The sequence below is a fragment of the Branchiostoma belcheri genome, unplaced genomic scaffold (assembly GCF_001625305.1).
Source record: "Branchiostoma belcheri isolate BF01 breed outbred unplaced genomic scaffold, Haploidv18h27 scaffold25, whole genome shotgun sequence".
Classification (NCBI taxonomy): domain Eukaryota; kingdom Metazoa; phylum Chordata; class Leptocardii; order Amphioxiformes; family Branchiostomatidae; genus Branchiostoma; species Branchiostoma belcheri.
Genome location: NW_017803854.1, coordinates 1,530,278 through 1,547,823, shown reverse-complemented (window position 1 = coordinate 1,547,823; position 17,546 = coordinate 1,530,278). Strand labels below are relative to the sequence as shown.

The 17,546-nt window shown below is 41.1% G+C and overlaps 2 protein-coding genes across 3 annotated transcripts; one reads left to right on the top strand and one right to left on the bottom strand.

The window, feature by feature from the left end:
- The first annotated feature begins 149 nt into the window (after window positions 1–149).
- LOC109471594 (RNA-binding protein 40-like) lies at window positions 150–7,754 on the top strand. The gene is made up of 12 exons (XM_019770943.1): window positions 150–308; window positions 733–780; window positions 1,325–1,429; window positions 1,767–1,894; window positions 2,123–2,234; window positions 2,402–2,474; window positions 3,733–3,879; window positions 4,437–4,619; window positions 5,404–5,498; window positions 5,993–6,051; window positions 6,548–6,680; window positions 7,654–7,754. Exons 1-12 carry the CDS (start codon window positions 171–173, stop codon window positions 7,720–7,722), a joined length of 1,290 nt encoding a protein of 429 aa, XP_019626502.1. The 5' UTR covers window positions 150–170; the 3' UTR covers window positions 7,723–7,754.
- LOC109471465 lies at window positions 7,582–17,307 on the bottom strand. Of its 2 annotated transcripts, none has more exons than XM_019770795.1 (11): window positions 17,184–17,307; window positions 13,787–13,945; window positions 13,271–13,535; window positions 12,520–12,632; window positions 12,031–12,115; window positions 11,314–11,433; window positions 11,014–11,116; window positions 10,429–10,518; window positions 9,785–9,927; window positions 9,077–9,290; window positions 7,582–8,261 (listed from the first exon to the last, which is right to left on the bottom strand). In XM_019770795.1, exons 1-11 carry the CDS (start codon window positions 17,276–17,278, stop codon window positions 8,149–8,151), a joined length of 1,500 nt encoding a protein of 499 aa, XP_019626354.1. In that variant the 5' UTR covers window positions 17,279–17,307; the 3' UTR covers window positions 7,582–8,148. The 2 variants fall into 2 exon arrangements, with proteins under 2 accessions (XP_019626354.1, XP_019626355.1); XM_019770796.1 differs by lacking the exon at window positions 17,184–17,307 and adding an exon at window positions 15,602–15,843 and having other exon boundaries at window positions 7,583–8,261.
- Window positions 17,308–17,546: the final 239 nt, after the last annotated feature.

The window sequence follows — 17,546 nt, the reverse complement described above, 5'->3', positions numbered from 1 at the left end:
CTTTAAGATATTTTACTGCAACATACCCTAGGTATGCACGCACACTTTTTCTCAAGGTGGCAATATTATGGACCCAGGTGATATTATGGACACGGATGTTACTTCCTGGGAAGCTGATTTTTCTGACTTTTGCATTAATTTATAGGGATTCAATATCAAGCATCATAAACATGGGTCCTGATGAGGAGACATCGAACACGCTCATAGTACGCCACCTATCTGCTGAGCTGAGTATTGCAGACAGGGAGGGCCTGCTGAAACACTTTGGTGCCGAGAGCGTCAAGTGTATGTCAGACAAGGGCAGGATGGTGAGAAAACTGGCTTTCATCTGCATGAAATTTGCTATAGCAGGGCTCGAAATTTTTGACTGGTTACCAAACCTATTAATATTATAGCTCCCGAGTCCTACATCCTCTCTGCAAATAGGCGGTAAAACTCGGGAGCTATAATCGTTTTGGTAACCAGGCTATCAAAATTTGCCCAATCTGTCATTTTTATGGATAAGAATTCGCATGTAAAGATATGGAAACATATGTCATTAAACTAAGCTTAGTCTGCCAGCAAAATGTGCCACTCAAAATGCAAGAAATAGCATTTCAGAGGGTCAAGATTTCAAAATTTTTTGTAGGAGCATGCCCCCGGACCCACCTAGTATCGTCACTCCTTACTTGATGTTACGTCAAACAAGATTAAATGTCAGTACTGTACTTGTTTTTTTTTCCCCCATCACAGAAACATACTGCCTTAGCAACATTCACGGATCACCATTCAGCTGAAAAGGTTTGTGTTTTAAAGTGATGAACACAGAGAAAATTGTCTGGGTATGAACATTCTTGTTTTCAATTTCAAAGACTATGTGACAGACAGTTCAACAACACAACATAAAACAGTGAACCAGAACTTCTTAAAGAATTTACAAGTTCTAAAAAAAACCTATAGCTAGCAAAACAATATAGATGTAGGTTCTCACCTAGAGCTTTCGACCAGTCACTCCGGTCTTCTTCAACAGACAGACCCAGTGAGACTTGTCACGTGGCTTCTCAAAAGTGTAACATCAACACTGGGTTAGGTCGTAAGCTCTAGGTGAAAACATTTCTCTTTTGTTGCTCATATATGGTTTATCGAGTTCTGTTAGTTCATTAGTGACGCTGAAGAAGAGTGGTGGATGTCACTTGAAACATCCAGATATTATCTCCGTAATTTATCCAGTAGTAGAGTTTGAATTTCCTATGAGTATTTCTCTTTTGTGTTTGAACAACATGTAACCACCAATACAGATAAACTTTCATGATAGCACTGAACATCTTTTTTTGTCTTTCACCAGGCTCTGACTAGATTGCACCAGTTGGAAGTTCTCGGCAGAAGGCTGGTGGTAGAATTTGCCAAGAAACACCACAAGAAACAGATGACCATTGTCCAATCAGATCAGGTAGGTACAGGTTGTCATCACATTACTCTCAACCAATCGGATCAATGCCAGGTGATGGTCACATAACTTTTATCCAATCAGAGTGACACCAGGTCATGATCACATGACTGTCTTCCAATCAGGTCAATACCAGGTAGTGATGACATTTATCCAATCAAATCAGTGCAAAGTGGGAAGATATGATTTAATTACATCTACCATTGGCCAATAAGATCAAAGCTTGAAAAAAACAATCTGCATGTTCTGCATGCATGCTTTCCTATCCTATTTTACCTTTACCAGTGGAATTTTAATCACTAAAATGCTTGATATTTGTTGATGTACACATATCATAAAGGACAATGAAGAAACAACAGTCAAAGAGGAGAAAGACAACAAGTCTACTGATAACACAGCTGACAAGAAGTCAGCAGAAATCAACCAAAGACGAGCACTTCCCCAGACTGCCATTTCTTCCTCCCTGGGGTGAGTAAAAAATTGGACAGCATCAGCAGAAACTAACTTAAAAGGTAGAAAGATGAGGTAGAAAGATGATGCACGCTTTTGTTTCTGAATTCGCTTCATACAAAAGAAACATCAAGAAATGTATTTTTCCTTTTGATGTAAAACTTTCAAGTTGATGATTTGTGGTGATGAAATAAAACAAGGTTCTCATGTGGTGATCTGATATTCTTGAATGTGTTTTTTTTGCAGGCTGCAGTATGCGATGAACCCCAGACTGAACTACCTGTATCCCCCTCCCACAGCCTCCATACTTAACAACATTGCCAACACCCTGGCAGCTGTACCCAAACTCTATGTCCAGGTCAGTGTATGACATCTGCCTTGTTTTCTTGCATTTAAAACCAACCAAACTTACTTCATTATTCGAAATCAATGGACTTAAAAATTGTACAAGTCATGTATTCCTATACAACATGTATCAATTGTGGATGACTTGAGACATTTTTTTCTTCATTGATCCCTTCCCAGGTGCTACATTTAATGAATAAGATGAACCTTCCTGCCCCATTTGGACCCCTTACTCAACAACCTCCACTAGTAAGTGCTATATAGTTCTAGATGTAGCTTTCATAGTTAGTATAAGATCAAACATTGATCCTTGTGCATGGTAATAAATACTAGGGGTGGGCACTGGTTCGGCTTGATCAGGGGGCCCAGTCAGCCCCTGATAGCAAGAAATAATCATGCCTTCAAGTATTCAGAGTTATCAATCAAGGCTTGAGGTGTCACTCACTCACACTCACTCACTATCCGTGTTTAGATTATACTGCTGCCGGTTTCCCTGTCCCAGGGGTGGGCAGCAGTCGGCTGTTCTGGACACCACGCCTCCAGCTAGCTCTGTCCTGTGGGTCTGTACTGGACAGACCACACTCCTTGATATCCTTCCGGATGTTCTAAAACTAATTTTTTTTCCCTATAACGTTAACTATCTTTGAGTGGAACTCACTTCCACCAAATACAATTAGGGCATCGTCACAAGATAGCTTTAAACAATGTTAGATGTTCAAAGGTTAGATGTAACAAGTCGTGTAATGTAGCCAGCTGCCTGTGAAGCTTGTGTGTTACACCGAGGGACAGTTAAACTGGCTGTATAGATACAGATAGCGAGAGCTTGTGTAACACAGTCTACTGTTCCCTTTAGCCCACAGAGCTGCAGTATGTAATAGATGATAACCTGGCTGAGGAGGAGATGAGTGAGAGTGAGTCTGAGCTGGAGAGTGACGAGGAAACACAGACAGGGTGAGTGGTGAATCAGCCTTCTGCTGTACTACTACTGTCTCTCTTTTGCAAGCCCCTTTTAGATTGAGTCTCTTTTGTCATCTCTGAAAATAGTTAGCAAAGTATTGGAATCTCATGATTATTGTAGTGATAATTATAGGAGCCTTCCCTTCCCTTCCCATCTCTTCCCATCCCTTCCCTTTCCTTTCCTTTCCTTTCCTTTGGCACTTCAGTCTTCTGAGACTGAACTGCGAAAGGAAAGGAAATTATAGGAGCCAAGGATGAAGTAGAGTTGACAACATAGGTTGTCTGTGTCCTGTATAAGTATTCTTTGTAAATTGATTCTTTTATATTTCAGTTGTTATCGGTAATGTTAGTGGCATTGATATAAATTCTTGAACTTAAGTGTGCCATCATGTATGTGCTTGTTCTTTGTTCTTTATCTAAATAAAAAAAACAACTGAAATCCACAATATTTATCATCAATTTTTTTCAGGATCCCCGGCCAAGCACAAACTACAGGCCTGAAGAGACCGGCACAGCAGAGAAAGAAGCGACCCCACAAGAGACCCAGACTGCAGGCCCTCACCCCCCTGGTGCACCCCCGCCCCCCACGCAGCCTGCCCCGGCCCCCGAGGAGGTATTTGATCAGCCCCAGGGGGTGGGGGTGAAGAGGATCGAGCTGAACCTGCCGTCAGCGATCGAGGCCGAGAGACAAGTGGAGGAAGGTAAAGGGACAACATTTATTTAAATGTACTGATATGTAAACACAGGGATGGAAATACCATCTGTATATGCAGGTTAGAAAGGGGCAGGTTAGTTGCAGGTAGACATCAGAAATACCTGTACAGCTCCAATTTTACTTGCACTAACCTGCATATACCCAGTACATGGACCAGTGCAGGTTAGGTGCAGGTAGACATCAGAAATACCCGCACAGCTCCAATTTTACCTGCACTAACCTGCAAATGCAGGTGGTATTTCCAGCCCTGGAGCTGTACAGGTATTTCTGATGTCTTCCTGCAACTAACCTGCCCCTTTCTATGTACTTGGGTTATATGTTGTGAAGTACATGTTGTAGCTTATAGTTAGTGATGTTACCCAGTATCCTTTGTATTTGTGTGACAACTATTGTAAACACTAAATGAAGTAAACGTGTGCCTCTAATTCTTTATTATACTTGTGCATACTTAAAGCTTTATTGTACATGTTCATGCATGGTGACGAATTTACTAAAGACATGATTAAAATACTAAAGACTCGGTATGTATGATTCTAGTGGCAGATGATCAAGAAGGAACAGCAGAAGAAGATACACCCAGTCAGGATACTCCAGAAATGTCTGGTTTCGGCAAGTTTGAGCCCCCGCCCATTGCCATGGAAACAGAAGAGGAAGAAGAGCTGGAGGATGAGAGCACAGACTTCATCTCCAGCAGGGAGCTGAGGAGGGGCAGGCTCTCGCATGACGGTGAGTGCCCTCTGGCAGAATGTGTATGAACTACACTGCTAAACCAGTTTGTCCTGGATTTGATGCGTTTTAATACTTACGTTATTACTGGGTGCCTTTTTTTTTTTTATCATGTGCTAATGTAAACAATAGCCTGGATTGTAACAGTCCTGGCTAATCATTGGTTTATAGCAAGGTTGCAAAGTTCTAGCTACAAGCCTTATCGTATACTGTTAAGGAATATGCATTTTTTACTTTAAAAAAATTGCTGTCGGAAAATAGCACTCCCGTCTGCCCTTTAGTACTCCTTTAAATACAACTTTACTTCTAGACTAGTAGTACTCTTTCACTCACTCACTCACTGTCCGGTTTATCGTCTGTTGTTCCCCGTCTTCTGAGGGTTAGACTTTATGGATAATTTAAGAGAAGCACAATTTATTAGCCTGGGTGCCATCTGTTTATATCATGAGTAAGAAATATGAAAATATATCCACGTATGAAATTTTGTTTTATTTATATGAAACAATATGTTATCATATGTCTTATTCATGATATGAATTGTTGGGCCTGGGAGCCTTCTGTTTAGCCTAGGTGCCATCCAATTTGAAACGGCAACCCTGAAAAATCTTTTTGGGGTAGCCGTTACAAATTGGATGGCACGCAGGCTAAATAGAAGGCTCCCAGGCCCAACAATTCATATCATGAATAAGACATATGATAACATATTGACTTATGAAATTTTTTATTTATATTATAGATACATTGTACAAAGTTGTTAATCCCAGTTCTTTTCTCATCTACACAGAAATAAGAAAGCTTTCCGTGTTCAAGAACTATTTGGCAGGGGAGCCCAACTGTCGCCTGTACATCAAGAATGTTGCAAAACAAACAGAGGAGAAGGTGGGTACATGTACATCAGTTAACTCTGAAAAACATTGCACCAGTTCATTTGTTAAATAGAAAACTTGTGAAAAGGTGTTTTGTATCACAAGTACAAGTATAGTAAAACGTTAAACTTTATTCCAACACACTATTTACAGGGATCAAATTTTCAGTGACCACTGTCGCCTTCATCAGGACAATTAATGACCAATCACTTCACATCGTGATGTCACGAGAGTTACGGTTTACAAACACGTGACCTTATTCACACGAGACTTTACTGATACGTGACGTAAGCAATTGATCAAAAGTGCCAGGGAGTTTATATCGTCCACCATCTCTATTAAGTGTAAATACTTTCCCTGTAAATAGTGTGTTGGAATAAAGTTTAACGTTTTACTATGATTACTACCAACACAGATGAACTTTCATGATAAGTACAAGTATACTATAGAGTTGTTCCAACCACAAACTTCAATATAGGAACTGAGTTTATTGTACTTTGTTTGCAGGACTTGAGATTCATCTATGGCAGATATGTCAACTTTGAAGATGACATTGAGAAAGAAATGTAAGTCTTATCTTATTTTCACTGTCTTTCTGTAAGTCTTATCATTGTTTACACTGATGATATTGATAACTTATTGGTTGATATTGTGAATATTGTTAAGCTCATTTTACGCACTTATTAAGTTCCCTATATGTTAACTGTGAAATACTCGTTTAGTTGTCTATTTGTTAACTGTGCAATATTTGTTTCTCTGTTTTTAAACACTAGCATACAATTCAGCGCTACTTTTTTAGTTGCACTGCCACATGCTAGAGATTGTACTCATCGATCAATCAATAAACAATTATTATTATTATTTTCCAAAATCTACCTTAAATTCAGCCTGGTTGTCAAACCTATTTTAGCTTACAAGCTTTTGTTCTCCCCAAAAGAGACTTGGCAGCTAAGGTAGGTTTGGTAACAAAGCTAACTTTAAATTCAGAATATTCAGTTAACTGCACTACAAGTAAATACATTGCAAATGCAAAGTTGTCATTGGTTGATTTGAATTTTTCAGGTTTGACGTCAGGTTGATGAAGGAAGGTCGGATGAAGGGTCAGGCGTTCATCGGACTTCCAACGGAGAAGGCGGCGCAGAAAGCCGTCAGGGAGACTAACGGGTTTGAGCTGAACGGCAAACCCCTCGTCGTGGTATCCTTTTTAATTTCAATTTATTCAATTCAATTTGACACAAATCATACAAAAGCAGGGATTGGCTAACACAACCCTGAATTATGTGTGTGCCGATTTTACAAAGGGTAGATTGAAAATCAATTCAAACAAACACACTCTGTACAATCAACATCAGATTCTAAACTAAAACAGGACAGCCATAGGTTGTCATCCTTTTTCAGTTTGTTGTTCACTTTGATGGGTAAAGTTTTTTCTAGAATGGGTGTCATTGTCTTTTTGGTTGAATTTTTAGTTGTTTTAAGTTGTGTGGAAACTCAGGGAAACATACACAAGAAAACATGTCTTCAAAGTTCCTTATTGTAAGGCCACACTGACTTAATCTTATGGATGACATCCTCTGAAGACCCCCAACTAGTGTGTGCGGGCAAGTAAGGCAAATTTTTCTTTTTGGTATCCTATTTTTGTTTGTACATGTAGTTCACTTGGGTGGGTAAAGTTTTCTCTAGAATGGCTGCCATTGCATGGTTGGTTGGATTGTTGTTCACTTCCAGTTTAGGGAAAAGACACATATATTTAGAAATTCATAATGGTTTATTGTCAACTTGAAAACTGTCCACAGTTTTCAGCCACATGTGTGGCTGAATGAATGTAAAGACATAACATCAATATAGTAGATGTTCCAAAGTTACAACTTACTAACATGAATACGCATTATTAAAAATAACACAATATGGTTTAAAACACTTATCCTGACTATGACTTAGAAATGACTAGATTTTGATTTTAAACATGGTTAGCCTTTTTGCAATTCAGAAATCTATACTATATCGAGTCTATATACAGTGCCTTCTCACTAATAGTGTATAAACATTTTTACTTTTAGTTCAGATTACTTCAGAATTTGTTACAAGCAAGTGCATGAATCAGCCTCAACTATTATGTTAATGATTTGGTATTTATTACAATTTATCTTCCTTGACCACTTTGCCAGCAATTTGCCAGGTCAGCAAAACCAAAGGAGAAAGCAGACAGCAAGGACAAGACGGGAAAGAAGAGCTGATATACAAATATTTTCTTTTCTTCTATAACAACAAATATTTAATTTAAATGCAGGACATCTCTAACAATGTTGGCACATTTCACTACTGCAATCATTTTTTCAACTTACATATTTCTACATGAAATGTGCTGACAGCAGATTAACCTATGTAATACCATCATCATTGTTTCACAAACTTACAAATATATATGAGTGTATTGTTACTAGTTGAAGTTGTGTCTGTTGTACTTTTTACATGTCCTTATCTTGTGTTACGGTCAGAAGGAACCAAGTCTCTAAATCTCATAGTCCCACCAACCCCCCTCAAATTTTAGAAATGCAAAATAAAATGTAAAAATGTACTAGTAAAAAGTTAAATATTTTATAGACATGCAGCCACTGCCGAATAGGTTGAACTGCTAATAGCCATTTTCTCATTGGATGTGTCTATTGAGCTGTAGACTGGTGTACACCCATGTTGTCCACTCCTTCTGTCAGCTGTTGCACCTCCATTCCCCTCAAGACATCTTTGAGAACCAACAAGACTTTCTCTCCCTCTTCTGTAACAACAAAAGCACATGTGATGTTATTGTCAACATTCTAAAGTCAGAAAGGCAGCTACTATAGATTATGTTTGAATTGGCTGGCTGGCTTCGCTTTACGCTAAATTCTGATGTCAAGTACCATACTTTGGAGTCATGTTGAATGAGCCATTTTTGCTCCATGTTGAATTAGAGCTGTCTGGCTACAAATACGTGGAAATAAAATGGCTGGTTATCCTCTATGCACCAGGCTCCCTGATGTCAGAGGAAGGTAACACAAAGTTTTTTTTATTGAATGGGCTTTCTTTTTTGTTCTGGTATCTTTTTTTCGCCATCCAAATGGAGTTTGCCATGCCAATTTGATACTATGTTGCCAATTTGATACTACATGTACCAGGCCAATTTGATGCTGTCTTGCCAATTTGATACTGCTAGGCTAAGGCCAATTTGATACTATCTTGCCAATTTGATACTGCTAGGCTAAAGCCAATTTGATACTGTCTTTCCAATTTGACACTGTCTTGCAGCCACCAAAAGATCAGCTTGGAGATTAAACAGATCAGGGGATAAACCATTATGACAACTTTTCTAGTTGGCTACCTCCTAAACATGGAAGCCTACATGGCAGAGATCTGAGATCAACGGACAACTTCACGCAGTTTAGCTGCAGCACGTCTAGGTTTAAGAATAGTGTTTTACCTTTTATTGTCGAGTTGCTGAACCATTCTTGATAAATTTTAATGTGTATCATACCCCAATTCAGCCATGTAAGGCTGCAATGGCATGTGTGTTGTAAATAATAATAAACCAGTAAATCATCTTCATCAACTTACCTACAATATCCTCCAGGAGTTCTCCGTACTTTTCGATCTTAGCCACGGTCTGCGGGAAATCGGGCTCGCTGTTTGTTGTGAAGTACAGGGCGCACTCCTTCCCCTCTCTGTCCGCCACCCTGATCCCGCACTCCGCGAGCAACAACCGCTGGTCAGACGACAGAACCATTTCTAGTTCTGTGGCAGGGATCTCTCCTGAGTGCGCAATGTCCAGCTGTGGAAAAAAATTATGGTCCATAAAGAAATTTAGCGTCATTTTGTGACACAGTTTACACAACTGTAAGTTCATTTCTACTTCCGAGTTTTTTTGTGGTTGCCTCTTAGCTTTACAGTATTTCTATTGTATAATAGAGTTGTTTTAACTCTGAACTATGGCAAAATTTGCTCATACTGCAAAATAAGACCACCAGGAAAGTAAACGCATTGAATAGATTTTACAGTTATTGTGATACATGTATACAAGGAGGTTATATATATTATATATCTCCCCTATAACCTATTGATGTATACAGTGTGACAGTACAAAGTCTTGTTTCTAATGGTTGTTTCCATGCATTGTTAACCTTTATGTTGCTGTACTTTAGGCTTCGTCTCAGCTTCGTATTAATTACATCAAAACTTGGCAAGAAGAGGTTTATGCCACATTGTTCGACAGTTAGTAGCTTGCTCATTGAGATGGGCAATGTCTTGATGACCTGCAGTACTTACAATTTCCACCAGGGGGACGAGATCCTCGGGTGTCTGTGCCTCCAGCAGTACAGGTGCCAGGGCCTGGAGTCTGCTGAAGGTGTCCAGCAGGGTGGGGTCCTGCCTGGTCCCCAGGGACTGCACGTCTTTCCTACGAACAAATCCTGGGGAACAACAAATCAGAGACTTCAGACTTACGATTCTTAATTCATAGCCTGAGTGTCAGCCTTTTTAGCTTTTGTCCGCTCCCCATGATCCTCTACCGGCCAGAAAGTGGATTGTGGGGAGCGGATGAAAGCTAAAAAGGCACTCAGTCTACTTATTTCATGCATTTGGGACCAGAATTATATTCAACCGACAGTAGAACATCTACTAACAAAAAAGCAGAGATTTCAGACTTCAGGGGAATACTTTGGGTTTTTAAAACCAAGGGGATTGTTATGAATACTTGGAATTGGCACTTGCACAGAAACTGTATAGGGTTATTCATGCAACCCTCGGCTTCCTCATCCCATTAGGATCAATAGTTCCTGTACTGACAGGCCTAGACACATGTATCTATTGTAGACAGTGACTTATTCAACTTGTTTGTATTGTCCCGGTTCCTTCAAGGGACAATACACAAACAAGCAGGTAGTTTTTGGCTGTATGATGGAGTACTGTACCTTGTACTTGTGGGCAGTCTTCATCATCACTTGCAGGAGGAGATGGAGAATCACTGCCGAGCCTCCCTAGCTCCATGTGCCTCACCATTCCTGTGGGAAGACAGTCAAAATGTCAGGACTTTTCCCAAAAACCAGCTTGACTGTTTTAGACAACACTAGCCTTGAAAAAATATCTTCTCATAATTGTTATCTCTCTTTTGAAAGTGCTGATATACAGGCAAACCTGACCTAGCCTGGTTACCAACCTTAATTGTAGCTCCCGAGTCCTACATCCTCTCCACAAAAAGAGATGATGTAGGACTGGGGAGCTACCGGTATATTAGGTTTGGTAACCAGGCTAAACCTGACCAAGTGGACACCTCTGTATGCCACTCCCCTGGCCATAACAACCACCCTTTTCTGGTCCCAACAGTTTTTTTAAAGGTGCAAGCATCAAGTGACCTGCTTAAGAAGGCCACCTGTCCAAGAAGACCACTTTACCTTTCTTTCACTTGACTAGCCTTCTTGGACAAGTTTAACTGTTATTCTTAATTGTAGCTGCCTGTATTGTGGTAGGAAAATTTCAAGCAGATGTTGAGAATGTACCTCTGTCCCCTCCTCGTGGGCGCAGTATGGGTCCGCGGGTTGGGTCCACGATCGTGGTCACAGAGCTCGTTCCCACCACCTTCAAGGATCCATCCTCTTGGACCTAATTGTGGGATGTGCAACAAAACATTTTAAATGCAACATTCACATAACTACGATGTTAATTTGTAACATCATAATTTATATTATTGACTATCAATCACTATTTGAGACACTAAATAACCAGATTAATAGATGATGCACTCTTTATTAACCCAGTAAAGTCAGATCCCATTAGCAGTTACATGTAATTATTCTTACCTTAACTCGAACGCAGCCAAATGCAATGGGTGCTTCAGTTGTCCTCTCCAGGATGGTGGCAGACTTGCTTTCCTTTGAGGCCTTGGCTGTAGCACTGAAGAGCTTTGAGAAGCCAGAAACCTGTGCGGAAAATGCCAAAATGATTAATATCATTCTGTTTGTTTTATTTTAATGGCCACAATAACACCTGATAAGGCCACACCAATTTAATTTGTTGGTTCTCGGATTTTGTCAGAAAAAACATGAAGCGACAGGGCGAAAAAAAATAAAAATAAAAACAGGTCTAGGCATCCTATTATAGTCCCAAATGCTACGATAGGAGCCATTAAGTCAACACAAAAGGTTGTGTTAATATTTAAACAATGAATTTTGAACTTTTAATCAAACCACTGCATTGATAGATGGAAACACTGCAACAACTAGGAAGAAAAAGGACTTTTCTCAACTGTTGGGGGCAAAATATGAGCATTTTTGAGTTGATTCAGAACCAGAATCTTTTTTTTTTTTTTGCAAATCAGAAAAAAATGAAGAGGCGAATCCGAGAACCAACAAATTAAATTGGTGTGGCCTAACAGTCTGTATAATGTTCTTGGTCTGTTGTTCCCCTGTCTCCCTAGGGTTAGACATGTGCTACATTCAGGAAAACCCATAACACTTCATGGAGGTCTAAAATTCTGATTTTTGACTGAGAATAGATGGACAAAGATTGTGACTTACTCCTCCGTTTATGCCCATGGAAGTCTCGTACTGGTCCAGAAGTTTGAAACACTGGCTGTGGAACAGGTCATGGATCAGGTAGAGCCTGTAGAAAAATAAAGGAGTTGCAAAAGTTTAAAAAAAAAATACTTGTGCATTTACTACTATTTTCTGTGCCACGATCATAAAACTGTAAAATTTGACCCCAGGAGATCTCGCCTGTTCTAGTCCCAGATACAAATATTCTTGTCTGTCCCTATTCTAATAATTGTATTGCAAAGGACATACAGACTTCAGTTCAGCCTTATATCCACTGCAGTACCTAGAAAAGCTGCCAGGGAGTCCAGTTTTTGTCACACCCCACTAACACACCAAATATAAAACCAATCCATTCAGCCATACTTGAGTTGAATCTTGGTAACAGACAGATGCACAAACGCTAACTAAAAGTAAAATATAATATCAATTTATCGTAAACTAAAAAGTAGCCAAAAATGCTGCCAATCCCACCTTTTGTCCTTGTCCGTGAGTGAAGTCCTGACGTTCCTGATACTGTCTGCTAAATCCTCCTCCTCGATCCACGTCTGCCACACACGACCCAGCTTCATGGGAGGTATCACCACCTGAAGATGCAAAGAAACTATCTATTAACCACCAATAAGCAATCATTTTATTATTATAGTCATTCCTTTCAATATTTATGTTTACCAAAGGAAAACATATTGTTTTTGCTCCATTTCTTCTTCTTCTTCTGTTCCAAACACTAACCTCTGACCTGGCCAATGGCCTCTTTTGTTGACGTCTGTCACCATAGTAACTGGTGTTGGGTTACATCATGTTGCAATTTCAGAGAAGGCATTTAGGCTCCTGTCACCATATACATGTGCATATGAATGTGTTTGAGTAAGAATTAACAGAGCAGACCATATCCGAAGGTAAACATTATGCATTTGCTTTGCAACTGTTACTTTTCTAGTTATTAATTAAAAACTCCTGAGTGTGTGCCCAGGGTCCATACATTAGGAAGTACTCCCCACTGTGAATTCTTACTCAAACACATTCATATGTATGGTGACAGGAGTCTAAATCCCTCCTGCTATAAAATTGCAACATCATGTAACTCAACACCAGTTACCATGGTGACAAATGCCTGGTTCAGGCCATTGACCTTATATTTGTTTGGAGGAGAAGAGGAAGAAGAAACAGAGCAAAACCAGTACTAAAGTTTTTCCATAAAACATAACTATCAATATAACAGTACCTCTTTATGAATTCCGGCTCCCGTGCCATCCAGTTCGTCCGACTCCTGCCGGCTAAAGCTGCTGGCACTAGCGCTATCGCTGATGCCGTCCACGACCGAATCCACCTCCACCTCCCCTTTGAACCCATGACTCCCGACGTGCTCGCCCTGCCCGTGGTAGCCTCCCTGCTCGTGGATCAGCTTCTTCAGCTTGTCGTTAAACACAGCGCTGACGAAGTACCTCTCCAGAGGACCGACTGGGCGCAGCTTGGGCGATTTTCTCCACCTGTGTAATGAACGATACTTTTTCCAGACAAACATACACACAAACCCACAGACAAACACACCCTTAAGAATACTTCCATAGCCAAAGGTAGTTTATTGTGAGTAAACTCACTAAATGTGAGTAAAATAATTATGTGACCATCAAACTACCACCAAACCCGAAATATTACACATGTGATGACACTGCTTGTAACCCGTGTGGTAGAGAGTTTCGTACTAACGTTAGTAGTAAAATTGTTTGCTGACCCTGACCTTCTGAGGACACATCTGTCCTCCGCCATGACGGTGAGAAGCCGGTACTTGCCCTGGTGGTTGAGCGGGACCGGTTTGTAATCCCCCTCGAAGTTAGACGCCAGGAACCTCTCCATAACTGCACGCGGGATCGCCATCTTCTGGGGTTTCTTTACAGATCTGGGACAGAAAAGGCAATTTACGTTATGGTTTGAATGCCCTGAACGTTGTAGCAAGGTTCTATGTAATGTTCTTGGCTGTAGATATGATTAACCACATACAAAGGCTGAGGGTAAATAGCCTGAGTGTCAGCCTTTTTAGCTTTCTTCCTTTTTGGCTCTCATGCTCAGTCAGAGAGGGTAAAGCCCCTGTCACACAGAACCTTCCCACGACCACCAACCAACCAAGGGTGGCTGAAGTTCGGGAGCAGTCTGACCAGATTTCCTTAGCTAATTATAGGCCACGCCTACGTACCTTTCTATGCGAATCGAATCAAACTGGAGTTAGATTTGAGTCAAATTTGACTCCCAACCTCGCACCGACCACTGACCTACTCCCGAACACCAGCCAACCATAATCCAACCATGGCCTCACCTTCCGTCTACACTGTTTAAAACACTCAAGCAACTGGATATGATTTTACAAACATACGTTTCAGGTTGCGCTTACTACCTTTCGTCATTGACACTGGAGAACACTGTTTGAAACACAGCTTTGAAAGTCCCACACAGCTTTGGAGCAGAAAAACAATTCTGCTTTTCTAACAATAGACCTATTCTCTCCAGTGTCAATGACGAAAAGGTAGTGGGTGCAACCTGAAACGTCTTGACTGTTTCCAAAATCACTTTTGTTATTGCTTGAGTAAATGTTTTTTTGGCGTATATTCATTACCTGGATGTCAATATGTTTATTGCGCAACAGTTGCATTGGATACAATGTCTAACCACCGTGGTCTAACCTTCACTGACGCAGCCGAACAGTGGCCTACCTCGATCGGCGAACACCAACCGACCTTGCTCCCGACCCACTCCTATTACTACTATGGTTGTGGGGAGTTCGGCAGTGTTCGGGAGGCCATATGTAGCTCTAAGTCTAAGGTGAACTTTGATAGAAGGCGTGTCGACAAATGTCCGGGAAGGCCCCCGCCTCCGCAACTGTCTTTAGTTATGGAACAACGCTTCTGTCGAGCGCTGTACATGTGTGTTTGCGGCATACATGTACGTGTACAATGTTGACAGTACTAGTATTAGTCACTTCCCGTCAGCCGTTTCCTTGTTTCGATTACGTCTTTAATAAGTTAAAGTCATCAAGTGTATGTCACGCGTCTATTAAGGCATGTATCCTAAGTTCCTTTCTCTGCCGTTCTCTCAATCCAGATCATTAAAAGTTAATGATCGTTGCACATAATTACAAAACATACTGTAACATACACCATGCAGACCGGTAACTGTAGACATCTGCAATATTCTAGCGTTTGATACTTGTAAGTTGTAGTACATAGGGTCGGTCACGAATGTGTCATACGTCATATGCTGGCAAAAACATAGGCTAGCGTACGTATATTAGGCTACGCATTTACGCTTGGCCATGGTAGAAATCTCTACAGCAACACAAGTATCTACCAGTACCAGACTAACTACGCTGGATATTTGCCAGGCCGGGAGTTTGGCCACCTTAAGGTTTGGCCGGTCGCGCAGTTACTAGAAGGGGAACTTAATTAACCCTCTCGGGGACTGACTCTCCTGGCCAACTATTTCCCGTATTTTACCGAATTCTAGGACCCGTATCCCCGTAGGAAGGCATGGTGGAGGCTACAACAAATCCATGACCACTAACCTTTTACTACTCATCGTCCCTGTCTTCTTTTTCTCCTGATTGACTCCCAAGCGCGCTAGGTACGACGGAAGTTTCATCTTGAAATACCCGGGCGGAGGAACTATGGAGTGAATCTGCAGCTTTTATATAGCTACGTACGTATACACCGACGGATGTCTGAGTCAGATTTTATTACTGAACAAAAATACAAAAGACTTCTAATGACTTATTTCCACCTGAACGTGAACTACCCAGAAGTGTGTCTCGCTCGAGAACGGTTCTTCGAAAACCGGACGCCAAGCGCACACCTGCGTGACCCACCAACATAGCCTCTACCAGGCTTCGGGAGGCGGCTGGAAAGAGTAGAAATTGGCCAAATAGAGAGGAAACATGCCAGGGGAGTTGGTCCGCTAGAGAGTACATTTTCCCCGCACAAATGTACTCTCTAGCGGACCAACTCCCTTGCATGGAATGTTATCTCTCTATTTGGCCAATTTCTACTCTTTCCAGCCGCCTCTCGAAGCCTGGTAGAGGCTACCATCAACAAGTGACCTAATCCCTGCATAACACCCACGCACAAAACTTCGGGAATCCCCACTACTCTCCCGGTTCGTACGTGTTTGTCTCTGAGCGGAAGTTACGATGTGTGTTCTGTTTTCCCAAATAAGGATCGCCGGCGGAACAGAATACCGCACGTCACTAAGTCACTTTCGCTGTATCAAAGTCCAACTTCTCTGTAGTGCGAAACGTGAGACAGGAACTTGCGTGTCATCTCCAAGCAGATGTTACGGGAAGTATGCCTTTAGTGTAATTATTTACTATTTATAACGTATTGCGCCATATTCATTACAAATGCAGCATTGGTGTTTTTTTTTTCTCATTTGTATCTTTCGATATCAACGCAACCTTTTTGTGAGCAAGATTTTTCTACTATGATCTATGCACAAACATTTGAATAAATGGATGGTTTATTTGCCTAGTTTACTAGCTAGTCAGAAAGGAATAGCTTGTATACGTAGTCACGGTTGTTTCATGTGGTAATCATAACTGTTTTCTACACACATGATAACATGGAACTGAAAGGGGATGTTTTTCTAGCTATGGCCGTTTATAGTCTACAGTATAGCATATCTACATTGTCAGACTCAGAGTCAACGCATATAAACCTAGCTTAGACTCGCACTGTGCATCTGAAATTTGTTGATGTCGTCAGAAGGTCGCCTAATCTCAAACTCGACAGAGAGTCGGGCACATTTTTGGCCTTAAAATGTCAAATTACCGCGAACATTATTGGCCGATCTCTAAAAAACTGCGCATGCAGAAGTGATGAGACGACATCGGCCGCACTGCTGCCGAAAATGTTCTCCTTTTTATGAATTGTAGAGCTAACAAACTCGTCCGACGTGTTACGAAAATTGCTGCTGTGTAACCTCGGCCTTTACAATGCCATTTATAAGACTTCCACGGTTTATATGTATACACCCTTCTATACTTCTAGGAGTCGGCCGCCACTGATACCATTATTGGAGAATAAGTAAGTCACTCTACACTAAAGCACCATTAAAAAAGTAAAGTCAACAAGAGAAGATAGATTCTTTCGTACCTGGAACAGCGGCCCACACGTCTCGCTTTGTCTTTGTTTCTGCTGGATATGAAGAACTTACAGTTCCCTCTGTGTCTTTTATATACGAGGGGCATGAAAGCCGGGTAACGCAGGGCACTTCCGCTCCCGGAGCACGTGCCTGAAAGTTGACTGGCGACTGTCATTGAAAACCTTGTCAGGGGAGCGAGCTAGTACGCCGAAGGGGGAAGTAGCAGACATTCATGGCCTTGATAAGCAAGGGGTGCTGTACATTACGGTACAGGAATACATGTCTGTATCTGTATAGTCGGTATAACCGCCCTTCGGCGTAACACACCAGCTATGTGCATGTAGGAAGACACTAAATATGCTAGATTGGTTACC

Bases quoted from the DNA above. Each gene is read 5' to 3' on its own strand.
- LOC109471594 (XM_019770943.1), top strand. From the start codon at position 171: ATGGGTCCTGATGAGGAGACATCGAACACGCTCATAGTACGCCACCTA. The intron at 2,235-2,401 runs GTCAGTGTATGA...ATCCCTTCCCAG, and splicing joins TACCCAAACTCTATGTCCAG to GTGCTACATTTAATGAATAA. The intron at 2,475-3,732 runs GTGCTATATAGT...CCCAGACTGCAG, and splicing joins TCAACAACCTCCACTAGTAA to GCCCTCACCCCCCTGGTGCA.
- LOC109471465 (XM_019770795.1), bottom strand. From the start codon at position 17,278: ATGCCCCTCGTATATAAAAGACACAGAGGGAACTGTAAGTTCTTCATA. The intron at 13,946-17,183 runs GTACGAAAGAAT...TTTCTGTCCCAG, and splicing joins CGTGTGGGCCGCTGTTCCAG to ATCTGTAAAGAAACCCCAGA. The intron at 12,116-12,519 runs GTGGGATTGGCA...ATTTTTCTACAG, and splicing joins CTCACGGACAAGGACAAAAG to GCTCTACCTGATCCATGACC.